Source organism: Solanum tuberosum, unplaced genomic scaffold, assembly GCF_000226075.1.
Source record: "Solanum tuberosum cultivar DM 1-3 516 R44 unplaced genomic scaffold, SolTub_3.0 scf00488, whole genome shotgun sequence".
Taxonomy (NCBI): domain Eukaryota; kingdom Viridiplantae; phylum Streptophyta; class Magnoliopsida; order Solanales; family Solanaceae; genus Solanum; species Solanum tuberosum.
In genome coordinates, this window is record NW_006239411.1 from 307,016 (window position 1) to 330,795 (window position 23,780).

The window sequence follows — 23,780 nt, forward strand, 5'->3', positions numbered from 1 at the left end:
CTATCACATATAATATTAAATAGTGTCTACTATCCAAGTCTTATATTCAAAACTAAATAATAAAGAAATTCATGTAAGCTCCTTAGAAAAACTTCACAAACACTTATTTAGGTTTTCTAGTTTTTTATTCTTATTTTTTTAATATTTATTTTAATTAAAATTAAATAATTTAGCCCATGGGCCGACCCCAGCCCGGCCCCAATCAAACCTCAAGAGCTAAGGGCCTAAAAGGGTTGGGCTTATAAGCCCCAGTTTTAAACAGGCTTATAAAATACTATCCAACCCTACCCCAATAACGAGTTGGGTCGGGTCGACCCCATTAGCTAAGCCCTTTTTGACGGCTCTAGCCTCATCTTTAAAGGCATTGAACCACCCTTGTAGACTAGTACTAGTATATATAAAACAATTACTTAATACATGTATCCTTGTTCGACCAAAAAAACCAATTACTTAATTTTTTTTTATTAATTAATAGACATGATTTTCTACTTCCTATTTTAATTAATTTTTATGTGTATCTCTATTTTACTTTTTAGATTATCAATCTCTCTCTTTGTTTTGTTTTTCCCCCTCAAAAAATGAGTCTTTTAATCTGATGTATATGTAGAACAAATAAATTTCCGAAATGAAAAATCAAAAATGAATTTGAATTTTGGAGAAATGAATGGAATAAAAATAATTAATTTGATCATATATTATATATTGCAAAAACTATTTTAGAGAAATAGAGATGTTTAGTAAAGGAAAAGTAGATAGTTTTGATTGTTGAATTTGCTAGAAAGCGTATGCATGATGATGATGATATACAAGTCTAAGCTTACCCATGAGCAAAATATCTGATAGGGCCCAAATTCGTGGAAAAGTATATTAATTCACATTGGGCAAATTAACATGCTCAAAATACACATCTACCTTTTTTTATTTAATTATTATTATTTCACACACATAGAAGAAAAAAAAGATTGAGTTTACCTGACGTTCTTTTGTATCACCAGAAAACTCTTCACACCAAACAAGTGTTTCGTCTTCCATCTTTCCCGTAAGAAATAAAAATTCAACGACGCCTTTCTTTCCTCTTTCCTATTTCAATTTCATACTTGAATACTATATATGTAATTTTAAATTTTGAAAAAACTACGACTTCTTTTCTTTTTAATATTCTCATTTACAAAACTTTAAATACTAATTTTTATGTTCAAACACAACTTCAAGTTTCAATTAATATAATAATATTTTTTTAAAAATTTCATTTCAATATATATTCTTTGTCTCAATTTATGTGATGCTATTATTTAAGTTAAAAAATTGATTATACGCTATGAAAGGTTGGAATTTGAAGGTCCTAAAGTTGTTAACAGTGTAAATGCACATAACAAAATGAGGCCCAAGTCAAATTAACATTATAGACGTAAAGTTAAATAATTAAAATGGTATATAAGGAAGAGACCGGGCATGGTGGACTTTGACTAAATTTCCTTGAAAACAAGTGAGACATCTATTGCATTTAATAGTATTTTATTGTCTATTGATGGGAGTTAGCTAGCTTCTCTATTTTGATTTTTGACGATCTCCGCCCTCGTCCTTTGACTCGACTTGCCATTTCTCTATTACGCATTTAGTTCTTATATTTTCTAATATATAAATACAAATGAGGTGCCAAATTATACTCCTTTCATTTATGACATTTTCTATAAGGAGTCTTTTATTTTCTTTTAAATTTAAATTAGCATCTCATGACATACTAACTTTTTTATTTTTCATCTCATGTAGACTAATTTTGGCCATAAAAATATTAATGAATCTACCCATTTAGTTTTATATTAATCTAAGTCTTCAATCATATTGAATTAATGAAGTCTTATTATCTAATGAGGATGATTAATTAATTTGAGTATAGAAAATATAGATTCTTGTTAATTTTGAGGATGGACTTTTATATTCCTACTAATCAAATGATTCAACTATTAGATGCTTGGATAAATAATATTGCAAATGAAATTATGTTTTTTTTTTCTGGAATAATTAATTGACAAGAGCACTTAAACTAATTCATATAACACACATAAATACAAATTACCTCTTTGCAGTACTTTAAAATTTGGATCCATTTCTTATTAACGACGAGATAGCATCTTTGGTTGATATACTTAAAACTAAGTGACTAAATTTTATTTTTTTTGTGTATCTAAAATTAGCCTAGGTTTTATCTTACATAACATTAAAAATAAAAATTTAAAATAATATCAAGTTGTCAACTAAAAAATCTACTTAGAGAAAAAGGTTTTTGTTATGAATATTATTTTGTAAGACATAAAAATTATAGTTGGAAGGGAATAAAAAATGACATTGATAAAATTTTCTCAGAATATACATAGTGGAAATTAACTTTAAAGAATTCCTTTTGTCCAAATTTAAATAATGTATATGTTTGACTTGGCATCAAAATGAAATAAGAGGCCAAAACCGCGTCAGGGTTGAAGGTGTAGGAAAATTGGTCACATTGAACTTATGCAATTAAATATGGCATAATGTTCTCCTTTCAGACAACATAAACATAAAACATTATTCCTATTTTTTTTTCTTTTGTGAAAGATGATTAATAAAGAAACAATTTCAGGGTAGGCTAAAATTATGTAGAGAATAATTGGACTCCAATCTCACAGATTTTGCTTTGTGTGACGGACTATACCCTTTCCCAAAATGTTAAATCTACGAGGTTACACAACTATCTTTATCATATTACCAACTTTAACTGTAAAATTACTATGCTATTTTTGTCATATTAAAATAATGTAATAGAATTTTAACGCCCAAGGTAAAAGAGAATTTTTAAATTTAATAGTATATGAGAATTATGGGAATGAATTACAAGATGAGAATGAAACCAATTAGTAAGTAGAATATGTTTGTGTTGTTTGTTATAAATAAAAGGGAAATGATTGAAAGTAGTAGGGATGGAATGGTAAGATATGAATGAGGCGGAAAAGACTAAGTCATAGTTGAAAGTTTACAACAACCAACTACGACTAGGAGTGTTGATTGAATAGAAAATTAAAAATGAAATTTGAGTCAAGTCAAACAATCGATTGATGAGGAGGCAGAAGCTGCAAATAGAATAGAATAGAATAGAAGAGATCTCAATCTCATCCCATCCCATCTTTCTTTCTTTCTTTCTACTGGAGAAAAACGTATGCGAGATCAGAGATATGGGAGTTTGTTTCAGTTCTAATAATCAAAGCCCATCTACCACTGCCCATTTCAGCTCAGGTACCAACTTGATTTATTTATTCGGATTCCGAATAACTTTCTTAACTTGTGCTTCTGCATCGAAATTATTATATCTTGTAGGCATATCACAGACGACGAGCAACACGACATCCTCCTCAACTGTAAGCAACGTCTCCGGGAATAGCCAATTCTCAGCAGCCAGCGGCGGAGGAGTTGATGAGGTGTATCCAAATGGGGGACAGATATTACCGCATCCTAATTTAAGGACATTTTCTTTTACCGAACTCAAGACCGCTACAAGAAATTTTAGAAGTGATACCGTCCTGGGAGAAGGCGGTTTTGGCAAAGTTTACAAGGGTTGGCTTGATGACAGGGCTTCATCCAGGACTGCTAGTGGCACTGGCACTGTCATTGCTGTTAAGAAATTGAATTCTGAAAGTTTACAAGGACTTGAAGAGTGGCAGGTAAATTTCAATTATATATTCTCCTTCTCCACAAATAGATTAAGTTTGAGTTTGGATGGATTGTCTACCATCTTTGTTCAGAGTCTTGCTTTTGTTATGCAGAGGATGTGTTTCTAAAACACCTTTCTACTTTCTCATTTGCCCAGACAGCTTTTTTATCCATATATATTGGAACGTGGGTCTTCTGCTAACTTTAGTTGATTGATTACTATCAACAACTTTCGAGCACAAGCTATTGCTTTCTACTAAATTTCACTCAGTTTTTGTTCGTCATTGACTAGACTAGGAACTATTACAAGTTAAAATTAGTTTTATTGCTCGTATAGATGCTCTTCTTCTTTTTTCCCAAGGCTCTTTGTGTATTTCATTTCATTTGTTTATGCAGTGTGAGGTTAATTTTCTTGGAACACTTTCACATCCTAACCTGGTCAAACTCTTGGGATACTGCTGGGAAGATAAAGAACTATTGCTTGTCTATGAGTTTATGCAAAAGGGCAGCTTGGAGAACCATCTTTTTGGAAGTAAGAGATGAGCTATATACTCTCAATGATATATAGGATTTTCTAGAATAAATCAGTTAGGAATGTTCCTCCACCTAAACATATTTGTTCTCTTCGGTTTGCTCAGGGGGCTCTGCTGTTCAGCCACTTCCATGGAATATAAGGCTTCAAATAGTGATCGGTGCAGCCCGAGGCTTGGCATTCCTACATGCATCAGAGAAGCAAGTCATTTACAGAGACTTCAAGGCCTCAAATATATTACTTGATGGCGTATGTTTCTTTTTCTTTTCCCCTGGAACATTGTCGTGTAGGTTCTTATCACAAGTAATAGAGAGATCACAAATTGATCCCAGTTGATTATTTCATTCACCACAAACCCTGAGCACCTTTGTGGTTGACTTAATGTTTTGCCTTAAGTTTTGAGATCTTGATCTCAGAGTGACAAAACCTTACTAGCTGACCTATAACAATGAGAACATTAGGGAAAAGGTTGTTACTGATTACATGACATTCTTTAATTCCTTTTGATTTCAGTCTTACAATGCAAAGATATCAGATTTTGGCTTGGCCAAACTCGGTCCTTCGGCTAGTCAATCACATGTGACAACACGGGTGATGGGAACGTATGGTTATGCTGCTCCTGAGTATGTTCAAACAGGTAAACTTAGTGTCCATTAGGCTTCTATACTTGGTAGTTATACTTCTCTGGAATCACATCTTGTGCTTACATGCTCAAACATATATACAGTCAAATCCGAGTAAATGTATGTTCATACTTGTATCGTCATTTTTTGACAGGACACTTGTACGTGAAAAGCGATGTGTATGGTTTTGGTGTTGTGTTAGTGGAAATGCTAACAGCTCTACGGGCACTAGACACAAACCGCCCAAGCAATCAGCATAATCTGGTTGAATGGATTAAGCCACATTTATCTGATAGAAGGAAGTTGAAGGACAAGATGGATTCGCGGCTGGAAGGAAGATATCCATCCAGAGCTGCAGTTCAAATAGCACAACTGGCACTGTCATGTCTTGGACCTGAACCTAAAACCAGACCAGGAATGAAAGAAGTAGTGGAGAAACTAGAACAGATTGAGGCAGCCAACGAAAGACCCAAGGAGCCTAGAATAACATCCAGACATCAGACTGCTTATAGATACGGTCAGCCACCTTTGCACCATCGTTCTCCACTTCATCCAAGGAACGATGTAAATCGAGCCTATCCACTCCCAAGAAGAGCATCATGAATATGATAATACTATATAGCTATGTTAACTTAGTTGTCCAAATACAAATGTTGTCTGTTTGTTTTTTTTTGGTTGCCTGACGTCTGAGCTTGTGAGATGAAGTGTCAAGGCTCTGTATGGCATTGGGTTGTGCTTGTTTCAGTGATATATGTAAAGAGTTCATTATTTTGTACATTGAAGGAGATTCAAGACTTCCAGTCCCCTGTGTTATGGATATGGTTGAGTATGCATGATAGTGTGCCTGGTGATGAGAAGTTAGAAACTGGAAGCAGATAATCAACACCTGCACTGCACACAGAGTTGATGCATCTCTAATTTTGAGATATATGTATTCCTAGAATCACCATCTCTATTCTAATCTCTGCTTCATGGATCCATCTCTGGTTTCTCTTTGATATGTTCTTTTTTTATTTTTCTCAATTTAGGTGGCATTCCAAGTTACCTCTTTCGCAAAAAGTAATTTATTTATTTTAACATACAATTAACTTTTAGATAAAATATTGTGAAAGAATTTAGGCATCCAACAGAATCCTAAAGGGGGTGTTGTAGTGAAGTAATCAGGACTTGCATATTCTTTTTGTGGCGTTATGCTATACAAAATTATCCGATTGTATGCATTTGAGATAACTTAGATGGACAGTTCATATTATTATTTGTCAAAGAACTTTCTAAATGTTTAATTCATATGTACAATATCAGCACTTCAATACATTACTCATGTTTGATGTTTGACTAAATTCAAATTACTCATGTTTGATGTTTGACTAAATTCAAATTATTTATGTATACCAAAACAAATCTAGATTTTATATTCTTCGGTCATTACAATAAAGATGTTAACCTACAAATAATTTATTATAATTCGAAAATAGCAAATAGTAATAACATGAAAAATGCTACAAATAACTGATAAGTCGACCTTAACCTACTAAAGGATATAAGAGAGAATTAATAAGTAGCACTATTTTAGCAATAACATGAAAAGCACTACAAATAAATTAACCTTAACCTACTAAAGGATACAAAAAGATTTTTTTAAGTAGCAATATTTTAGCAATAACGTGAATAGTGTATTCAATGCCGGCTCTCTACAACTACAAGGTTAGAAAAAACTGCAAGGCTCTTGCACACTTAAATTTGAGGGGCTTTATTATTATTTTTTATTATTATTATTATTATTTAGAAATGATAGATTATGATTTTTTCAAAAAAATAAATATATTGAATACTCTTGTTAGAAAAAGTAAACTTTTCGCATAAAAGAAAAAAAATATTAAAAAAAGCTTGTCAAATCTAATGAATAAAGAAATCAATTATAAAAAAATTATATGCAATTTTGCATCTCAACAAATTTTTAAAAAATACTATTATTTTTTAAAAAAAAAAAATTAGGGTAGCCATTCGATTTTGACCATGTTTGAGCTGCCTTCTGCTTCAAACTAACTAATTTTGAACTAATTTGTATTAGTACTCTTACTGAGCAATAGGAGAGTTGAATTACGTGAAGGACGAGAATGGAATATTGTTGCCGAAAGTGGAATATTATGGCAAAATGTAAAAATTGGTTCCCTCTTAGGCTAAAATGCAGAAATTTGTCCCCCTCTTAAAAAATTGACAAAAAAAAGAAGAGAAAGTTGTTCATCTGCCAAGGCCCAAGCTGAGTTGAGGTTGAATGCACAAAAATGGCGCAATACTAATATAATTGATCCCACTGTCAGAGGTCTCTTCTTTCTAATTTTGGTTGGCCATGGAGGCTCGTTTTAAAGGATCGTTCATCTCCCCTACCTTGCTAATCTTCTTCTTCTTCTTCTTCCAGGTAAATCTTTCTCTCTGAATAATATCGTTGCGCATCTAATTGGTCTTCTCTTTCTTCCTGAGTCTCTATTCACTAATCGTGTTAGTGTCGCCCTGGATCTCGTAATTTTGAAAGAGGTTTACCGATATTGTTGTTGTCCTTGTTTTTTATTCAAAATTATATTATTGGAGCTTCACTTTAGCTCTTTGTTCTCATTTTTATTCAGGTTGCACCTTCCCCAGTAGAATTGTCAAATGTATCATCACTGTAAGATCACTCCTTCTCTATACTTTGTAAATTTTGCTGCTGCAACTAATCAATGTTACCTGACTTCTCTTCCTCCTATTTTCAGTCGGGGAGAGCTGAAAGGTCTTTTCCCCTCATATGATTGTCCGCAATGCATTAATAGAAAGGTTAATAATACTTCTCTTTGTTTCTATGTGTCAGTCATGCTTCTACCATGTGAAATTCCTATATATTGAACATCTTTATCCGCCTCAAATCCATGAAAATGTCCCAATAAAACTGCAGAATATTGTTACACCATCTGCTCTTATAGCACAAAACTAGAGTTCCTATATTGAGTTCATCCTCTGAAATCTGGTAATTGTTTAGGCAACTTTTTTGGTGCCAGTTCAAGCTATGCTGATCCTGGAGATCTGCATCACCTATCTTGTTTTTGTTATATTGAAAATCTGGTTGTGTTACAACCAGTACTTTATTAGCTGTGCAGTAATTATCCCTTTCTCAGAGAAAGAATTCAAACATCACTATCTGATGATATACTTGGATGATCTTTTATTTCTTAAATGTAAATTAGGAAAGTGTTTTTTTGTTGACCTAGCTTTTAATTGGAGTTGTCTTTTTCTTTCTCTTTTGACACAGCTTAAATTTCCTAACATTGCATTTGTAGAAATGTTGATATAATGCTAGGAAAAGGGACCAGAAAATTGTGCACTTGGCTCTCAATATGATTACTTGAATGTTGAATAATGAGAGTTTATTTAGTTGATTTGAAAGCCATTATCTATATCTCATAAGATTTTTGCATCCCATTTGCCTTATATGACATTAACTCTGAAATTTCTTTGCAGGAACATGGTCGAATTAGTGCTGCTCGTCCTGATGAGAAAGTAATCAACTGGTTTTGATTTCATAGAAACAGTATATAATGACTAGAAAATTCTTTTCTGCTTTAGATTTATTTACTTTTAATCTATATATACCATATTATGATGATCTTCTGCTCTTAATGCAGAATATTGACATCCTTGTAACATATACTGATGCTAATGGTGCTGTTAGAACTAGGAGCATAAACTCCAAGGACTTGTCAACTTCATGGGTATGGAGGTATCCTAGTGATGAGGATGGTGATCACAAGAAGAGTTCCAAGGTCTGTGTTTACCGACCAGTTCTCAAACTTCCACAATTCCTCTACTTGGTGATATTAAATGGACAAAACACTTTGAAATGATGAGGATATAGTAGTTTTGAATTTGTTGATGTAGACTGCAACTTCTGTTTACTGCTTGTTCACAGGAAGTGGAAGGGAAGTCTCAGAAACCGGATAAACTTGAGGGCACTATTGATCACTCTAATGGAAACAAAAATCAGTATGGAGTTGTTGTGGAGCATAAATCAGCATCTGAGCTGCATCCAATCAAACTCAAGCGCCAGGTGGCTAATCTTATATCTCCACATTTGTCATGTATGTGCCTTTTCAGTCATTTGAATTCATAGATACTTCCTGGTTCTTCAGAGGCTAAGAAACGAAAGAAGGGAATGGCGGACTGCAGAGCTGATCGAACAAGATAAGGAAATTGAAAACCAAATTCAAGACGCTGCTGTTGAGCGAGCTAAAGAGCTTGACACAACTAGCAAGGGTAAATACAATATATGGAGGAAAGAATATGAAAACCCTAATGCTGACTCTACCCTTAAACTTATGCGTGACCAAATCATCATGGCAAGAGCGTATGCTACCATTGCAAAAGCTAAGAATGAAGATTCTCTGTATGATTCTTTGATAAATCATTCTAGAGAAAGCCAGCTTGCAATTGGAGAAGCCACTTCTGATTCTGAACTTCAACCAAGGTTGGTGCTTTCCAGTTTTTGTTATTGAAGTTTAGATGTTAGGTTTTGTCTCTAATATTGGGTTTATCTACAGTGCACTTGACCGAGCAAAGGATATGGGCCATGTTTTAGCTGCTGCAAAGGATCAACTATACGATTGCATGACACTAGCAAGGAAACTAAGAGTCATGCTTCAGTCGGCCGAAACTGGTCTAAATATGCTGAAGAAAAGGAGTGCATTCTTGATACAGCTGGCTGCTAAAACTGTTCCCAGGCCTTTGCATTGTCTTCCTTTGCTTCTCACGACAGACTTCTTTATACGTCGATATGAAGAGAGAGAATTTCCGAACAAGGAAAAGCTTGAAGATCCTTCTCTGTTCCATTATGCAATATTTTCTGATAATGTACTTGCCACATCTGTTGTTGTAAACTCTACTATACTGCATGCGAAGGAGCCTGAAAAGCACGTTTTCCATATAGTGACAGATAAATTGAACTTCCCAGCTATGAAAATGTGGTTCCTTGTCAATCCTCCTGCTGCTGCAACAATTCACGTTGAGAATGTCGATGACTTTACATGGCTAAATTCTACTTACTGCCCTGTACTACGTCAGCTTGAATCTGCTAGAATGATAGAGTATTATTTCAAGGCACATCAGTCGAACTCCCTTACATCTGGCACCGACAATCTTAAATATAGGAACCCAAAGTATTTGTCAATGCTGAATCATCTTAGGTTTTACCTTCCTGAAGTATATCCAAAGCTGGAGAAAATCTTATTTCTGGATGATGATATTGTAGTTCAGAAGGATCTGACACCTCTTTGGTCTGTCAACCTACAAGGGATGGTCAATGGTGCCGTGGAGACATGCAAAGAAAGCTTCCATAGATTTGATAAATATCTTAACTTTTCTAACCCGAAGATATCTGAAAACTTTGATCCAAATGCCTGTGGATGGGCTTTTGGCATGAATGTCTTTGATTTGAAGGAGTGGAGGAGGCGCAACATTACAGGAATATATCATTATTGGCAAGAAAGGGTAAGTTAATATTACATATTCTTAAGTTGGTGCTTCTAATCACAATTATCTGAATTCTTTTATATTATCATCATGAATCTTTCACAATTTCTTCTTCATTTGTTTTCCATGACATGAACTCAGCACAATTTTACGAGGAAATGATCTCCTATGGCCAATTACAGTTTGTATAGAAGAAAATGACCCTACAAAGATATTATGCATTTTATTTACCGATGTCTTATGTTATAAAAGGGCCATATAGCTATAAAAAAGAACATTTGCGATGGGCCATCAAACACATCTCCCCCAATTTCATATAGGTTTTCACGAGTTTAAGAGGACCTGCTACGGGGGTGGCTATAAGGCTAGAAAGGCATTGCCTTGATGTCCATTTTAGTTTTAATTAATCAAGTTTATATGATTTTACTGAAAATTAAGACATTAGTGCACTAAACTAGATTTTATATAAATAAAGATGCTGCTGCTTTGGATGGTCAAATAAGGTGAAAAGGCTGCAGATAAAAAATCTGAACTATGGAACTACTATTGAAAATAAATGTGCTTAGGGGTCGTTTGGTATGTGGGTTAATGATAATAAACCCAGGATAAAATTTGGGATTAACTTTATTCCATGTTTGGTTTGAAGTATTAGCTAAACCCGGGATAATTTAATCCCATTATTTGTACTAAAATGGTGTGATTAATATCCCATATAGAAGGTGGGATATCCTTGATTATCCCTTCCCGCGTACCAAACGATCCATGATCATGAAAAACAAAGAATTAAATGGAAGTATTTTTAGAAGACTGATGGGAATGAAACCTTGAGTTATTGCTGTAAGTACCATCGTTTGCTTGAGTGTAGATAGATGTTATGGAATCAAACTGAAGTGCCAAAATTTGCCAGGAAATGTACTTCCTACCTCCTGGTATTGGTGTCTCAGGCATGATTTTTAAGGTACTAGTTGAAGTTTACATTTGAGTAAATGGGTTCATAAGTGGAGATAGAATTTGACTTTTTTCAAATTTGGGCATTGTTTAGTCTTCAAAATGATGGTGGATCCCAGATAATAGAATAATGGGAAATTAGAAGGTGGATAATAATATAAAATGGAAGACAAGAAGGCTGTATGACATCAATGATGTCTCCTGGACATTACAATGACTTGTTTAGGTTTTGAGTAGAGGTGATGAAATGGTACATTGATGATAAGAGCTATATCAATTGTGACCCCTATTTCTAGTTTTGGAGAAACATCGTATTGTATAGTTGTATTAGGTTGCAAGGTTGCAGCTCTTGTTATTCTTAGTGCCTCCTCACCCCATAAAAGGAAAAGTTGCATACCCTATGCATGATTGCTCATTTTCCGTTGAGCTTTATTTCAATCTTCTAGAAAAATGAATGATTGCCTACTTAACAGGCTTTTTGCAACTCTTTCTATGATCTACCATGTCTAGAATGCATCTATCTACTCCCTTGACCTCTTGATTTGAGAAGTGAGGAAATTCAGTTGATTTTCTTCCAAAAATTGCTCCTGAACCTGGAAAGGGCTAGCCTTAAAAAGTCAGTCTTCCATAGCAAGCTTCGCTCTTGCAAAGAGTAGTAATGCATTTGATGTCCAGGAGTACTTCTGTTAGAGGAGAAAAGTCATTTGCTATTTTAAGAAAATCTTCATCCTTGTGTGGTCTTTCAGCTGACTATGTTTTCCGTTGCAGAATGAGGATAGAACACTTTGGAAACTTGGCACCTTACCTCCAGGGTTAATAACTTTCTATAACTTGACTCATCCTTTGGATCGGAGCTGGCATGTCTTGGGTCTTGGCTATGATCCCGCCTTGAACAAAACAGAAATACAAAATGGGGCAGTTGTTCACTACAATGGAAATTACAAACCATGGTTGGATCTTGCAATTGCCAAGTACAAAGCTTATTGGTCTAGATATGTAATGTTCAATAATTCATACCTTCAACTTTGTAACATCAGGGAATAGTAAATTCATGTTTTTGCAAGTTAGTTTTGCTTATAATCAGTTTCTCTTACCCCTTGCGCTATCGGAAAAGGGGGAAAAAATCTTACTATAGTCAATCTTGAAGTTTCTGGTATCAAGAAATTTTGGGAGAGCATGGGCAAGCAACAGAGTACCTAATGATGTTGTATGGGTGTACTTGTTTTTCGACAGCTAACAAATTAGTGGCTATAACTTGAGAAGGATGATGCATATGGTTGTTTGTCCATTTTAGACTGTTTTGGCTGTTTCATATTGACCATCAGAAATAACTTGTAGATCCTTTGTGCTTACCTTCACTTGACAGACATTCCTGTGTGTAAAGCTAAACAGACCTCAAAGTTTGGATTAAAATTATGATTGAACCATTGCCAAACTTGTTTATCCCATGCCTATTAAACAATATAAAATACAATATATATACTGTATAGTATAAGATAACAAGAGTAGAGTAGTACAGTGAGTTATGATCATAATAATATTGCATAGAAGTTGAAAGAGATCATCAGCCTATCTCTGTCTAAGTAAACACTAAATGCGTGTCCGTTGGAACTCTAACTGGTGTAGTAGGTTAAGAGAATTACTATGTCATGGCAAATCTCAAGACGTTCTTCTCCACTACCGTGAATTGAACAAGACCGGGGTTGAGTTGCCGGACCATTCCGTTTTCCCTATCCTTTTCAAAGCATGTTTAAATCTCTCCGCTACACACGGCCACAGCGGCAACTCTATCCACGCCTCTCTGGTTAAGCAGGGATTCTTAGCTTTCACCTCCGTCGGTAATTCTATGATGGACTTCTATGCTAAATCTGGAGACTTGGGTTCTGCGCTTGTTGTTTTTAACTGCATGGACAACAAAGATTCAGTTTCCTGGAATGTAATCATTCATGGCCACTTATTAGAGCGAGATGCTTCTCCCCAAGGATTATGCTTCTTCACTCAGGCTTGGGCTGCAGGTTTTGAACCCAACATCTCCACTTTTGTACTTGTCATTCAGGCTTGTCGCAATCTTACAGCTTTTGAGGCTGGCCGGACGATCCATGCTTCTACTCTTCGTGCTGGGTATTCAAGTATTACTTCCATCCACAACTCGCTCCTCAGTTTCTATGCTCAATTCGGAATGCACCTTGCGCACAACCTTTTTGATGAAATGACTGAAAGAGACGTTATTTCTTGGAGTGTCATGATTGCTGCCTATGCCCAAAGTGCGGACGAAACAGTGCTTTCCCTGGAGTTTTTTCAACGGATGATTGACTTTGGGAAACCACCAGACGGACAATCTGTGGTAAGTGTACTCAAAGCCTGCACCAAATTGAAGGCCATTAGAATGGGAGAGTCAATTCACGGATTAGTTATCTCTAGAGGTCTGGGTTATGATTTGTTCGTATACAACTCTCTGATCGACTTGTATTCTAAATGCAATGACATTGATTCTTCATTGAGAGTTTTCCGGGGAATTCCTGAGAAGAATGTCGTGTCCTGGAACTCTTTGTTGTCTGGACTTGTGCAGAATGAGATGCATTCTGAGGCCCTTACTTTATTTGATTCGATGCGCAAGGCTGGAGTTGAATCTGATGAGGTGACTCTGGTCAATCTGCTGCAGTTATGTAAGTTCTTCCTTGACCCTTGCCAGTGCAAGTTGATACATTCCAGAATACTTCGACAAGGTTTTGAGTTGAATGAGTTGGTTACAAACTCTTTGATCGATGCATATGCAAGTTGCAATCTCATAACTTATGCATGGAGTCAATTTAATAATATGACAACACGAGATGCAGTAACTTGGAGCACCATGATTGCTGGCTTCACCCACTGTGGCATGCCTGACGAAGCAATTGCTGTTTTCCGAGAGATGAGCCACACCTCTGAACGGCCCAATGCTGTTACCATGTTAAATCTTCTTGAAGCTTGCGCTCTTTCTGCAGATATGAAAAGATCAAGGTGGGCTCATGGCATTGCTATTCGAGGAGGGTTGGCATCTAATGTGGTAGTGGGAACTGCGATCTTAGATATGTACTCAAAATGTGGTTCTATTGGATCTTCAAGAAAAGTGTTTGACCGGATTCCATACAAGAATGTTGTGACCTGGAGTGCCATTATTGCAGCATATGGTATGATTGGCCTCCCAAATGAAGCTCTATCCCTACTTGCTGAGATGAAAGTTTGTGGTCTGAGGCCAAACCAAGTTACTGCATTATCTCTTTTATCGGCTTGTAGTCATGGGGGATTGGTAGAAGAAGGGCTCTCTCTTTTTGAGGAGTTGATTTGGGATCATGAGGTTGAACCTGGCATAGAACATTACTCTTGCCTTGTAGATTTGTTAGCTCGGGCTGGAAAGGTTGATAGTGCAATGAATTTGATAGGAAAGCTAGGTGTTGGACTAAAGCCTGGTGCAAGTGCATGGGGGGCACTCTTGAGTGCTTGTAGGAACTATGAAAACTATGAGTTTGGTGCCATTGCCCTCCCTCAAGTAGTTGAACTTGAGCCGTCAAGTTCAGCTGGCTATCTGCTTGCATCAAACATGTATGCATCAGGTCGTTCATGGGTTGATGCCACTAAAATGAGAATGCTGGCTAAGGAAGGAGGGGTCAAAGTTACAGCTGGCTATAGCTTAGTGTATGTAAATGGTAAGGCTTGCAGGTTTCTTGCGGGAGAAAACCACCATTGTTTGTCTGATGAATTGCAGTTTGCTATTCAGCAACTGCACTCGAGCATGAAAATGGACATTACCTGCGGATAGGGGATTCATTTTTGTTTTCAAGTAAATGGCTAAAGAGCAATCTTTCTTTTGAAATATATATACTTGGAAAAAAAAGGTGGACAAGGGCGACTGAGATTCGGGAATTGGTAGCTAGCCCGGCCCCAATTGTGTTACCAAGACAATACTAGTATAGTTGCGGTTGCAATATTTATCACCGTCATGTTAGATGTTACCTCATGTCTTAGGTGTAAGTAGCAGCTATTCATTTTAACGTAGTAAATTATCTTATCAAAATTCAACTAAACCGAGCCATCACGTTAAAAATGAAAAAATTGGGATGTCCCAACAACATTTTGCCAAATTACTATTAAAAAAACTCATTCCTCAGAATTTCCTTCTTCGTTAAATCAGAAAGATACACAAACTGAATACCTATCTATCTATTAAATCAGTTTGTCTAGTCTCCTGGAACTACTAAATACACAAGGTTGGAACTTAGAAAAAGTAGATAATTAGACACTGAAAAACATCATCCAAAACATTTACGCTGGTATCCTCTGCAGCCCATTGAATGTGAAATGGAAGACTATTCCACCTCGAACCATGCCAAAGTGCCCCAATCAGCATGACTGAACGTCCATCTCACCTGGTTCTTAATTGTATGTTCTATATTACATTCCCATTGATTGATATATATATAAATAAATAAATAAAAAGACGATACAATGGGGTATGCAGTGTGCAATCAGCAAGAATGTCAAATAACTGCATGTAGCTAGGGTGGCGGATTGACCATGGATCTGCCATCTTCCCGCATCAACTATTAACACTAAGAAAGAAAGTGAAATAAGCCCTTCTTTCTACTTACATGCATGCAACTGCCAATAATCCTCCATATACCCCAAATCTGGAAACACTTAGGCTGGGCCGCTGCTACCAAATGAACTTCCAAGATTGGTACGGTAAGTATGGTGGAGGGAAACTTTAATTGTTCTCCTTTTAGAGAATTTATGTATATCAATACATTCCTCAAGATCAGCATCACATGTCAGAAGCACCCATTCGTCATCATCATCCAAATACTTTAGGTCGATTTTACCTACATCTTCTACATTGAAACGCCTCATCACCTCGTGCTTAACATCTCCAAAACCCCAGTGTGATTGCAGGCTGAAACGGATTTTTTCCTTCCCAAAAATGGCTTTTACTTTAAATGTACCTGAATCCCGTAAGACCTGATTGCTACTCGTTGGCAAAGGACACAGAGGTTCCACAGAATTGTGATTGCTTTGGATCTTTTGACTCGTGAATCTGACCAGAAGCTTGGTTTCTTCTTGACCCATATCATGCAATTCTGTTTCTGTATGTGCTCTCTTTAGCATTCCTCCAGGATTTTCCTCCGTTGTGGAAAAGACATTTGTACAAGGAAATAAGTTCTTTGAACCAGTGGAACAGAATAAACTTGAGCTAGAGTTATGACTGCCAGACGAAGAAGTTGACTTGGATGTGGTGGTCACAGGGCTGCCATCAGGTTGAGTATTTACTTGCTGCAGATGATCATTGTTTTTAGAAGCAGAGAAGTTGCTGGTCCCGGGATTATTTGGAGAGCTAAGTTCAGGGAAGTTGGTGTAGAAAGAACTGAGTTTAATTGCACCTTCAGCACCATGGACTGAATCAATCACAAGTTGAAGTTTCTGTAACGAGTGGCCAACTTTCTTGATCTTACGAGAAGGCCACCTGGTGATTCCATGTTGCCTGCATATTCTTTTCAAAGTTGTAGGGCAAACTGCAAGTTTCAAGAAATTGATAAGTAATCAATGACGAGATCAGATGATAGTGCTGGAGACACCAAATTTGAGACCTCAAAGGTAAAGAAGAGGACTGTATAAACAAAGAAGAGACTTCGCATTAACTAAATCATGGATGCACATACTTTTTCTTCTTTTTTTTTGTTTTCCCACCCGGTGTCCGGAGCCCACATTGGAGCTCCGACTAAATCCGAATCGCGCACTGCAGGGCCCATTCGGGGGTGGCGATTTTCTCCATACCCAGAGATTAAGGATGAAGCACTCCCACCAGTGCACCACAATGTAAGAAAGACAAATATAGAAATAATCTAAAATTTTAAGATAATAACTCTGCAAAAGATGAAAAACTGGAAGGATCGTATGAGCATGTCCGAAAGATTCCAAACTAGAAAATAGAAGAGATTAATCAAGAATGATCATACAAAAATTGGTCTGAAAGAATAGTTGAAACTCTAGAGCATGGAGTCATTTTAGCTAAAAGAGCAGTTCCAGGAGTTTTCCTGAGAACTGAAAATGTCCATGCATTTCCAATGCATCATTTTAATAGTTACCCAACGGTCCATCATGCCATGAAAGGCTGATATTGCATATTTCTAAAGTTCCAAATTCACAGTAGTCATTGTAGACAAAATGAATGGACTTGTATAGTTTTAGGCAACATATCCTACCTCCAATACTTTTGGCAGCATCTTTGAGACTCCCAGCAAAGTACTGCCTGAGTACCTGTAAACTGATACTCTTCTCGGTTTTTGACCGTCTTCTTTCACCTGCTCTCTTGGCACCTGAGGAATGAGATCCTGTACCAGAAGAAAAATCAAAAGAACCCCCAGAACCTCCTTTGGGTTCAAAATTTTGGTTTGGCTCTGAGAATGTAGATGCATGAATGGATTCCCTCAGAGTGTAATCCCAAGGGGTTGCTGTGACCTTAAAGTTTTCTTCTTGCTCATCATTGTGATTTTCTGAAACAGCAGCAGCTCCTTTACCCTTTCTTTGGGCATCCAACATTTCCGCAAGCCAGGAAGAAGCGTCTTGATCCCTGTAAGATGAAGAGACTGGTTTTCTTGATTCTTCTTCATGGTATCCACCAATGGAAAGGCTGACCTTTTCACGTTGCACGAGTTCTTTTTCCTCCTGTAATTCTTGATCCGTGACAACACGTAAGCTTCGGCAACTTTGTTGTATCACAGAAGACAGTGAACTTAGCATTATTTTTTGATCTTCAGTATTCTTGCAATCAAGTGGCAAGAAAAACTCCAAGACAAAGTCAGCCGACCCTGTTAATATACTTCGAAGGCGTATTGCTACAGCAGAACATAATCCAACTATCCTGGCGTGGTGTGACAATGGATATTCTGCCTTGCTAAAGGCCGTAATATCCATAGCAAAACATGGCTGGTTTGTATTGAATGCTCCACCTGCAACTCCTTCACCTTTAAGCAAGTGATGCTCAGAACATGCTAAATGAAAAGGCACCACATGTTGATCACGCACATAGCAAGCTGAGTCGACTGTCGAAACACAGGAAGCAAAGTTCTCATCAGATTGCAGGCACCCACCTTTACCTTGTTGTATGCATGGGGCCCAAGTCTGAGCCAATGGCAACTTGTGTGTATCACACACACATGTCAAAATATATTGAATCTCGGCCAATACAGATAGGTAAGACTCATTGCAATCCTGATATAGAATCATAACTACAGTATCAGAAGCTGATTATGGAGCTCCTAATGAGAAAGTGAAAGATAAATTTATTGATCTACCTTGATTTTGGAAGGATTTGATGAGATACGAGAACTTCTTAGATTAACAGCCTACAAGGACCAAAAAAAAAAAGAGAAAGCTTCTTTAAATCACTTCATTCTCATAGCAGAGAATCACAGGTACCCAAAATTAGTAGCAGATGCTAGAGTCCTTTTTGTTGGTAACTTAAGGAATAATAGTTCAACCAAAGACGAGTAAAATCATCAATTCCATTTGGAACTCAAAAAGAAGATTAATTTTCTCCCCTTAATCAGTAGAATGGACGATTACGGGACAAAGTAGTGAAGAAGTATTTAATGATTAGTTCCATTACAAGCACAAGTGTCACATGAAACCTCAATGATATTAACAATCCTCAAAGTCCAGGTAAAATTTGTGGGAACTAGAACCATATGTCATTTAATTTGTTCAAGGGAGAAATGAGAAACAGTTGGAAGATGATTGCAGACATTCAGGAAATGAATTTATAATGCTAATCTAAGTATTGAGAGAAAGGAAATTAAGTTTAAGACGCGAGTGGATACAATTAAGAAATACCTCAAGAGCTTTGCAGACATCTTCAAGCTCCGGAGTTTTCTGAATAGTTGTTACAATCTCAACAACACCCAAGCAAGTTCCACTGCCACTTTCAAAAACAGGAATAGCAATGGAGCCACTAACATTATGCTGATGAGCATACCTAACTCGTGGATACTCCTCCCGTTTGAAAAAACGAACATCAGGAGTCCATTCGGGCTGCTTCTTCAAGAAGACGCGTCCAGGCAAGCCAACCAACTCCTTTGAATCTTTCTCAGCAGCAAATTGGTAAGTTTGAGAGACATTTCTGTACTCTAATAGACTGTGGGAGTTTGGGTTGAGAAAGTATGGTTGATTATTAGTAATAAGTACATGTTTACCTCCTCTGTTGACAGGGACCCATATCTGAATGAGGACATCTTTATGGGTTGTGTAATTCTTTAGGTATTCAATGGCCTGGACCAATCTGGTGTTTACTGGTATAGTAGGATTTGGGTTAGTGAGAGTGTTTGGTCCAATCCATAACCTCCTAGGAGGAGGCAATTGGGTTGTAGGTGGATCCATTTGATTAGTGGTAGTATCTAATAAAAGGGGGTGAGGAGAGAAATAATTGGATCCAGCTTGATCAGTAGCAGTAGTAGTTGTTGTTGTTGTCTCTAGCCAGAATCCGTCGGAGAGGAATTCAGTAAAATCACTAGTAGTATTGTTGTTGTCATGGAGCGTAAAGGCAGCATCTTCCATATTAATGATGATAAATCAATCAATCTTCCATATCACTCACGAACACAAAAGCAGCCTAAATATGAAAAACAAGAAGAGGAACTTCCACTCCTTGGTCTTCCAAAACCCAATCAGTCCAGGTTCCACACACATCATCAGTTTTGCAACTGCAATCACAAATGCATTTCAGACCACACACACATACATTAATAATTTTCCATCCCAAAAGAACGGTCCAAATCCAAAACTCTAATGTCAGAAAAGAGATTTAAAAAAAAACAAAAGTCATCATATCCTCAACAAGAAAGAAAGAAAGAATGAAAAACTCACTTTGAAAAAGAAGGCCATGAATAAAAGGGTGGGGTTGAGCAGCCCTGCCCCTGTATATATAAAGTACAAATTCGTTGCTGACGGAAGCCAACTTTTATTACAAAACAGAATAGAATAAGATGCACACTTGCTGCTCTATGGTCCCCACCATCCATATTCTAATGCTCTCTCTGCTTACCTGCCCTCTTGATTCTATTTAAAGATTCTCAAACAACAATTACTAGTATCTATTTTATATTCTTCCCTCCTTTACCTAAACTATTAAACGTCATCTCCTATTTTTATTTTTCTCTCCCAAAATTATCACTATTTTTTTTTAACATATATATATATATACCTCACCCATAAAAATTAATTGTTTTTAAAAAATAAAAATAAATCACTTTCTTTGATAATTAGTGTTTGTTTATGAAATTTTCAAATACAATTTATAACATGTATTTTAACTTACTCTTTCACTATTAAAGTTGTACTTAAGTATGATTTAAATGTGAACATTATTTCAAATACTCGTATAACTAAGCATAATTTCATTTTTAACTACTTGAACTTTAAATTCATAAATTTCAAATTAAGTAAAAATAAATAAATTGGAATCTATGCCCAAATGTCCACTAAGTATTTATTTTTAATTTCACATTTTAAGACATCCTAATTATAAATATTCATTGGATGGTCTAATATTCTTTACACCAACGAAATATAAATTAAACTTTTGATAATATATATATATATAAGCAATATGTGTGTTTGGTAAAACAGTGATGTGAGAAACATTTCTCGATAAAAATGACGAATTTATAAGAATGTGTTTATGTTTATTGAATGAAACTATTCGCCGTAAAAGGCAAAAAAAATAGCAGTGAAAAATGTATATATAAATTAAATAGGAAAGAATGGGAACGAGTCTTCATTTTCTGGAAAAAGATTCTTCAGAATATCATTCTATTGACCAAACGGATTCTGATGAAAACCAAGATTGAGTTGACATATTTTACGTGATTAATTTAATTAAGATGTTATGAAATTAGAAGCGAAGGTATTTAAATAGAACAGTTTATTAAGAGTTGAAGTATTCAATTGGAACATGGCTTTAGTTAAAATGTTTAAATGAAATGTATTAAGAAAAGTAAGTATTGGGGTTTTGATTTGGTGGAAGATTGAGTTTGGTGGATCTCGTCTTATATTAAAGCCAGCTATATATAGAAATATCGGGGAATGTACATCAAGGGTATATATAGGAAACAATCAGACCTTAAACTTGTAGGTAATTTCTTATATTCATTCATATTAAATGAAGAAGAAGCTCAGGTTTTGAAAACAGAAAAAGTATCACACCTTTCCCATCGATCTCTCACGTATATATATATATGCGGCATCCCGTCAATTGCCTCTTTTAAACCTCCAATTTCCACTATACCAATCAAACTCACCCCCACAGCTACCTAATTTCAACATATATACATACTCTCTGTTTTTTGTTTTCTCATTCAATCACAACATCAAGCTGCTCTACTAATCAAAATATTTATCGTCCTTCAACATACAACTCTCGATATGAAAAAAGTAAGATGGGTCAACCTTAAAATCTGAATCCAGAATGCTGACGATATTGGAAAAAGAGTCATATTTCCCACATGACTCTCTAATCAGTAAAAGGGCACCCGGCCAGTTCGCCGCATCGCACCAACTTTATTTGGAATTGCCCTTACAATTTTCCTGCTTCCAATGGTCCCCACTACTCTTTTCTTCTTATTTCAAACTTTTCCTCTCTATTTTAATCTTAACTTGTTTATTTCTTTTTAATATTTTAAATTAAATATACGTAAAATTAATTTTATAATCTCCTACAAACAATAAAATTAGAGAGATGTTTGGGTGGTAGTCTCGTTTGTGGATTCTGAATGCTTTCGTCATCGCAGCTAGTGCTCTTTTTTTAACATAATATATGTGGTTGATCTTTTTTAGGTTGTCATTAATTAATATTTAATAATAATGGAATGGGAGTATAAAGTATAAATGGGTGCTGACGTTATACAAAGAGGGCCCCACAACCTGCCGCTAATGAGGAAGCAACAATTATTACTACTATTTCGCTCATCTCATCTCAATTTATTCATATTTGGTCCTTGCGACCTAACCAACCATTATGAACCTCAAATATACACGGCTCAATGTAATTGGAGGTCTAAAATTAAATTTCAATTTGAGATCTAAAATATAAATAAAGTTCGTATATATATTTATTTAATTTTTATTTTTCTTACACTATTTAGATGAAAATTATTAGTATTTAATATTATTTTTTCAGTTATTAATTTTAGGTAAGATTTTATCAGCTCAACATTGAAAAACATCATTTCAGTGAGGCAATTATTATATGAATTGTTAACATAATTCTATAAGTAATAAGTTGACAAATATTGAATAAAGATAAGAGTAGAAACATAGAATCTCAAGAAGTTGATGACTTGATATACCCCCATTTTAATATGCTTGTTGTAATGCTTGAAACTAAAATTTAAAAATAAATAAAAATAATTTGTAATTCACTTTGTTCAACACTTTTCACTATTAATTCTTATTTTCAACAAAATACAAAATATGTTAAAGTGAGTGAAATAATATATTTTTTAAAATATTATACTTTTTATCATAAATAAGCATTTTTTTTAATAAAAATTTAACACATATAATTTATTCTTGATAAAAATTTAAGGCCCCAAACTATTTTATAAAGCATAGAGCCGCCCCTGAATTACTACTCTACATTATTGGGATTGATTGAAATAATACACGCAAAAAGTTAGTAATAATTATAAATTATGACGATAATAAAAAAGTGAGCTTCATATTAATAAATTAAGCAAAAATCATAAAATTTACTGTGAGAATAATCTCTTCTAAATGAAAATTTTAATCTAATACTATTTTAATTTGTTTCAACTTTCAAGCCAGGAGAGACAAGAACCCTTTCTTGAGGGTCGTTGACTTTTTCTTGCCTTGGTGCGGTAATATTTAACCATTTATTTGTCAAAAAATAATTATTAAAGATGCTTAAAATATATTATTATTATTATTATTATTAAAAAACAAATAAATCGAAACAAGAATAATAGTAATATATTTTCTCATATTTATAATCCTCTTCCTCGTTCACTTTTTTCTTTCTTTCTTTTTCAATACCAACACATTAGGGTTTGTTTGATTATCAAGATAAGGAATAATAGCTAGGTGATAAAATAATAAAATGACATATTTATCCTTTTGAATGTCGAGAAAATTATAGTTAGAATGCATAATTTACCCTTTTAGCTCAAATTCTTGTGATGAGAGGTAATCTCTTACACACGCATTCAACCTTTTAAAAGTATCTTTTAGGGGTCGTTTGGTAGAGTACTGATAATGTTAAATAGAGTGTATTAATAATGTTTACATTAGTAATGCTTGTGTTAGTTATTTTTACATTAGCTATACATAGATCATTTTATATGCAGTGTTTGGTTTGAAATTTTATGGACTCTACAAGACGTGTTCAATTCGAATTGGGACTCCAGAAGGTGTGTTCAGAACCCTAATTTATGCCTATATAAAGGGTACTAAAT

At 35.3% G+C, this 23,780-nt stretch overlaps 4 protein-coding genes across 5 annotated transcripts; 3 read left to right on the plus strand and 1 right to left on the minus strand.

Annotated features, from left to right (window-relative positions):
* The first annotated feature begins 2,942 nt into the window (after positions 1-2,942).
* LOC102598033 (probable serine/threonine-protein kinase Cx32, chloroplastic) lies at positions 2,943-5,653 on the plus strand. The gene is made up of 6 exons (XM_006364293.2): positions 2,943-3,267; positions 3,349-3,692; positions 4,078-4,213; positions 4,320-4,462; positions 4,727-4,850; positions 4,991-5,653. The coding sequence occupies exons 1-6, from the start codon at positions 3,207-3,209 to the stop codon at positions 5,437-5,439; spliced, it is 1,257 nt and encodes a 418-aa protein (XP_006364355.1). The 5' UTR covers positions 2,943-3,206; the 3' UTR covers positions 5,440-5,653.
* A 1,259-nt stretch (positions 5,654-6,912) lies between these two features.
* LOC102598358 (probable galacturonosyltransferase 3) lies at positions 6,913-12,632 on the plus strand. Of its 2 annotated transcripts, none has more exons than XM_006364294.2 (9): positions 6,913-7,255; positions 7,461-7,501; positions 7,587-7,647; positions 8,329-8,367; positions 8,493-8,630; positions 8,777-8,914; positions 8,997-9,331; positions 9,405-10,350; positions 12,049-12,632. In XM_006364294.2, the coding sequence occupies exons 1-9, from the start codon at positions 7,187-7,189 to the stop codon at positions 12,322-12,324; spliced, it is 2,043 nt and encodes a 680-aa protein (XP_006364356.1). In that variant the 5' UTR covers positions 6,913-7,186; the 3' UTR covers positions 12,325-12,632. The 2 variants fall into 2 exon arrangements, with proteins under 2 accessions (XP_006364356.1, XP_015159389.1); XM_015303903.1 differs by having other exon boundaries at positions 6,913-7,249; positions 7,458-7,501.
* A 172-nt stretch (positions 12,633-12,804) lies between these two features.
* LOC107058332 (pentatricopeptide repeat-containing protein At2g17210) lies at positions 12,805-15,733 on the plus strand. The gene has a single exon (XM_015303902.1). The coding sequence runs from the start codon at positions 12,875-12,877 to the stop codon at positions 15,077-15,079; it is 2,205 nt and encodes a 734-aa protein (XP_015159388.1). The 5' UTR covers positions 12,805-12,874; the 3' UTR covers positions 15,080-15,733.
* On the minus strand, positions 15,421-20,215 carry LOC102598698 (protein NLP2). Its single transcript, XM_006364296.2, has 5 exons — positions 20,176-20,215; positions 19,147-20,012; positions 18,609-18,659; positions 17,517-18,525; positions 15,421-16,826 (listed from the first exon to the last, which is right to left on the minus strand). The coding sequence occupies exons 2-5, from the start codon at positions 19,864-19,866 to the stop codon at positions 15,958-15,960; spliced, it is 2,649 nt and encodes an 882-aa protein (XP_006364358.1). The 5' UTR covers positions 19,867-20,012; positions 20,176-20,215; the 3' UTR covers positions 15,421-15,957.
* Between the last annotated feature and the right edge of the window lie 3,565 nt (positions 20,216-23,780).

Excerpts from the sequence above, each read along its gene's own strand:
- LOC102598033 (XM_006364293.2), top strand. The coding sequence starts at position 3,207 with ATGGGAGTTTGTTTCAGTTCTAATAATCAAAGCCCATCTACCACTGCC. Across the intron at positions 3,693-4,077 it reads AAGGACTTGAAGAGTGGCAG|TGTGAGGTTAATTTTCTTGG; the intron begins GTAAATTTCAAT and ends TTGTTTATGCAG. Across the intron at positions 4,214-4,319 it reads GGAGAACCATCTTTTTGGAA|GGGGCTCTGCTGTTCAGCCA; the intron begins GTAAGAGATGAG and ends CGGTTTGCTCAG.
- LOC102598358 (XM_006364294.2), top strand. The coding sequence starts at position 7,187 with ATGGAGGCTCGTTTTAAAGGATCGTTCATCTCCCCTACCTTGCTAATC. Across the intron at positions 7,256-7,460 it reads TCTTCTTCTTCTTCTTCCAG|GTTGCACCTTCCCCAGTAGA; the intron begins GTAAATCTTTCT and ends ATTTTTATTCAG. Across the intron at positions 8,915-8,996 it reads CAATCAAACTCAAGCGCCAG|AGGCTAAGAAACGAAAGAAG; the intron begins GTGGCTAATCTT and ends CTGGTTCTTCAG.
- LOC107058332 (XM_015303902.1), top strand. The coding sequence starts at position 12,875 with ATGCGTGTCCGTTGGAACTCTAACTGGTGTAGTAGGTTAAGAGAATTA.
- LOC102598698 (XM_006364296.2), bottom strand. The coding sequence starts at position 19,866 with ATGGAAGATGCTGCCTTTACGCTCCATGACAACAACAATACTACTAGT. Across the intron at positions 18,660-19,146 it reads ATGTCTGCAAAGCTCTTGAG|GCTGTTAATCTAAGAAGTTC; the intron begins GTATTTCTTAAT and ends TGGTCCTTGTAG. Across the intron at positions 18,526-18,608 it reads CAAATCCTTCCAAAATCAAG|GATTGCAATGAGTCTTACCT; the intron begins GTAGATCAATAA and ends ATTCTATATCAG.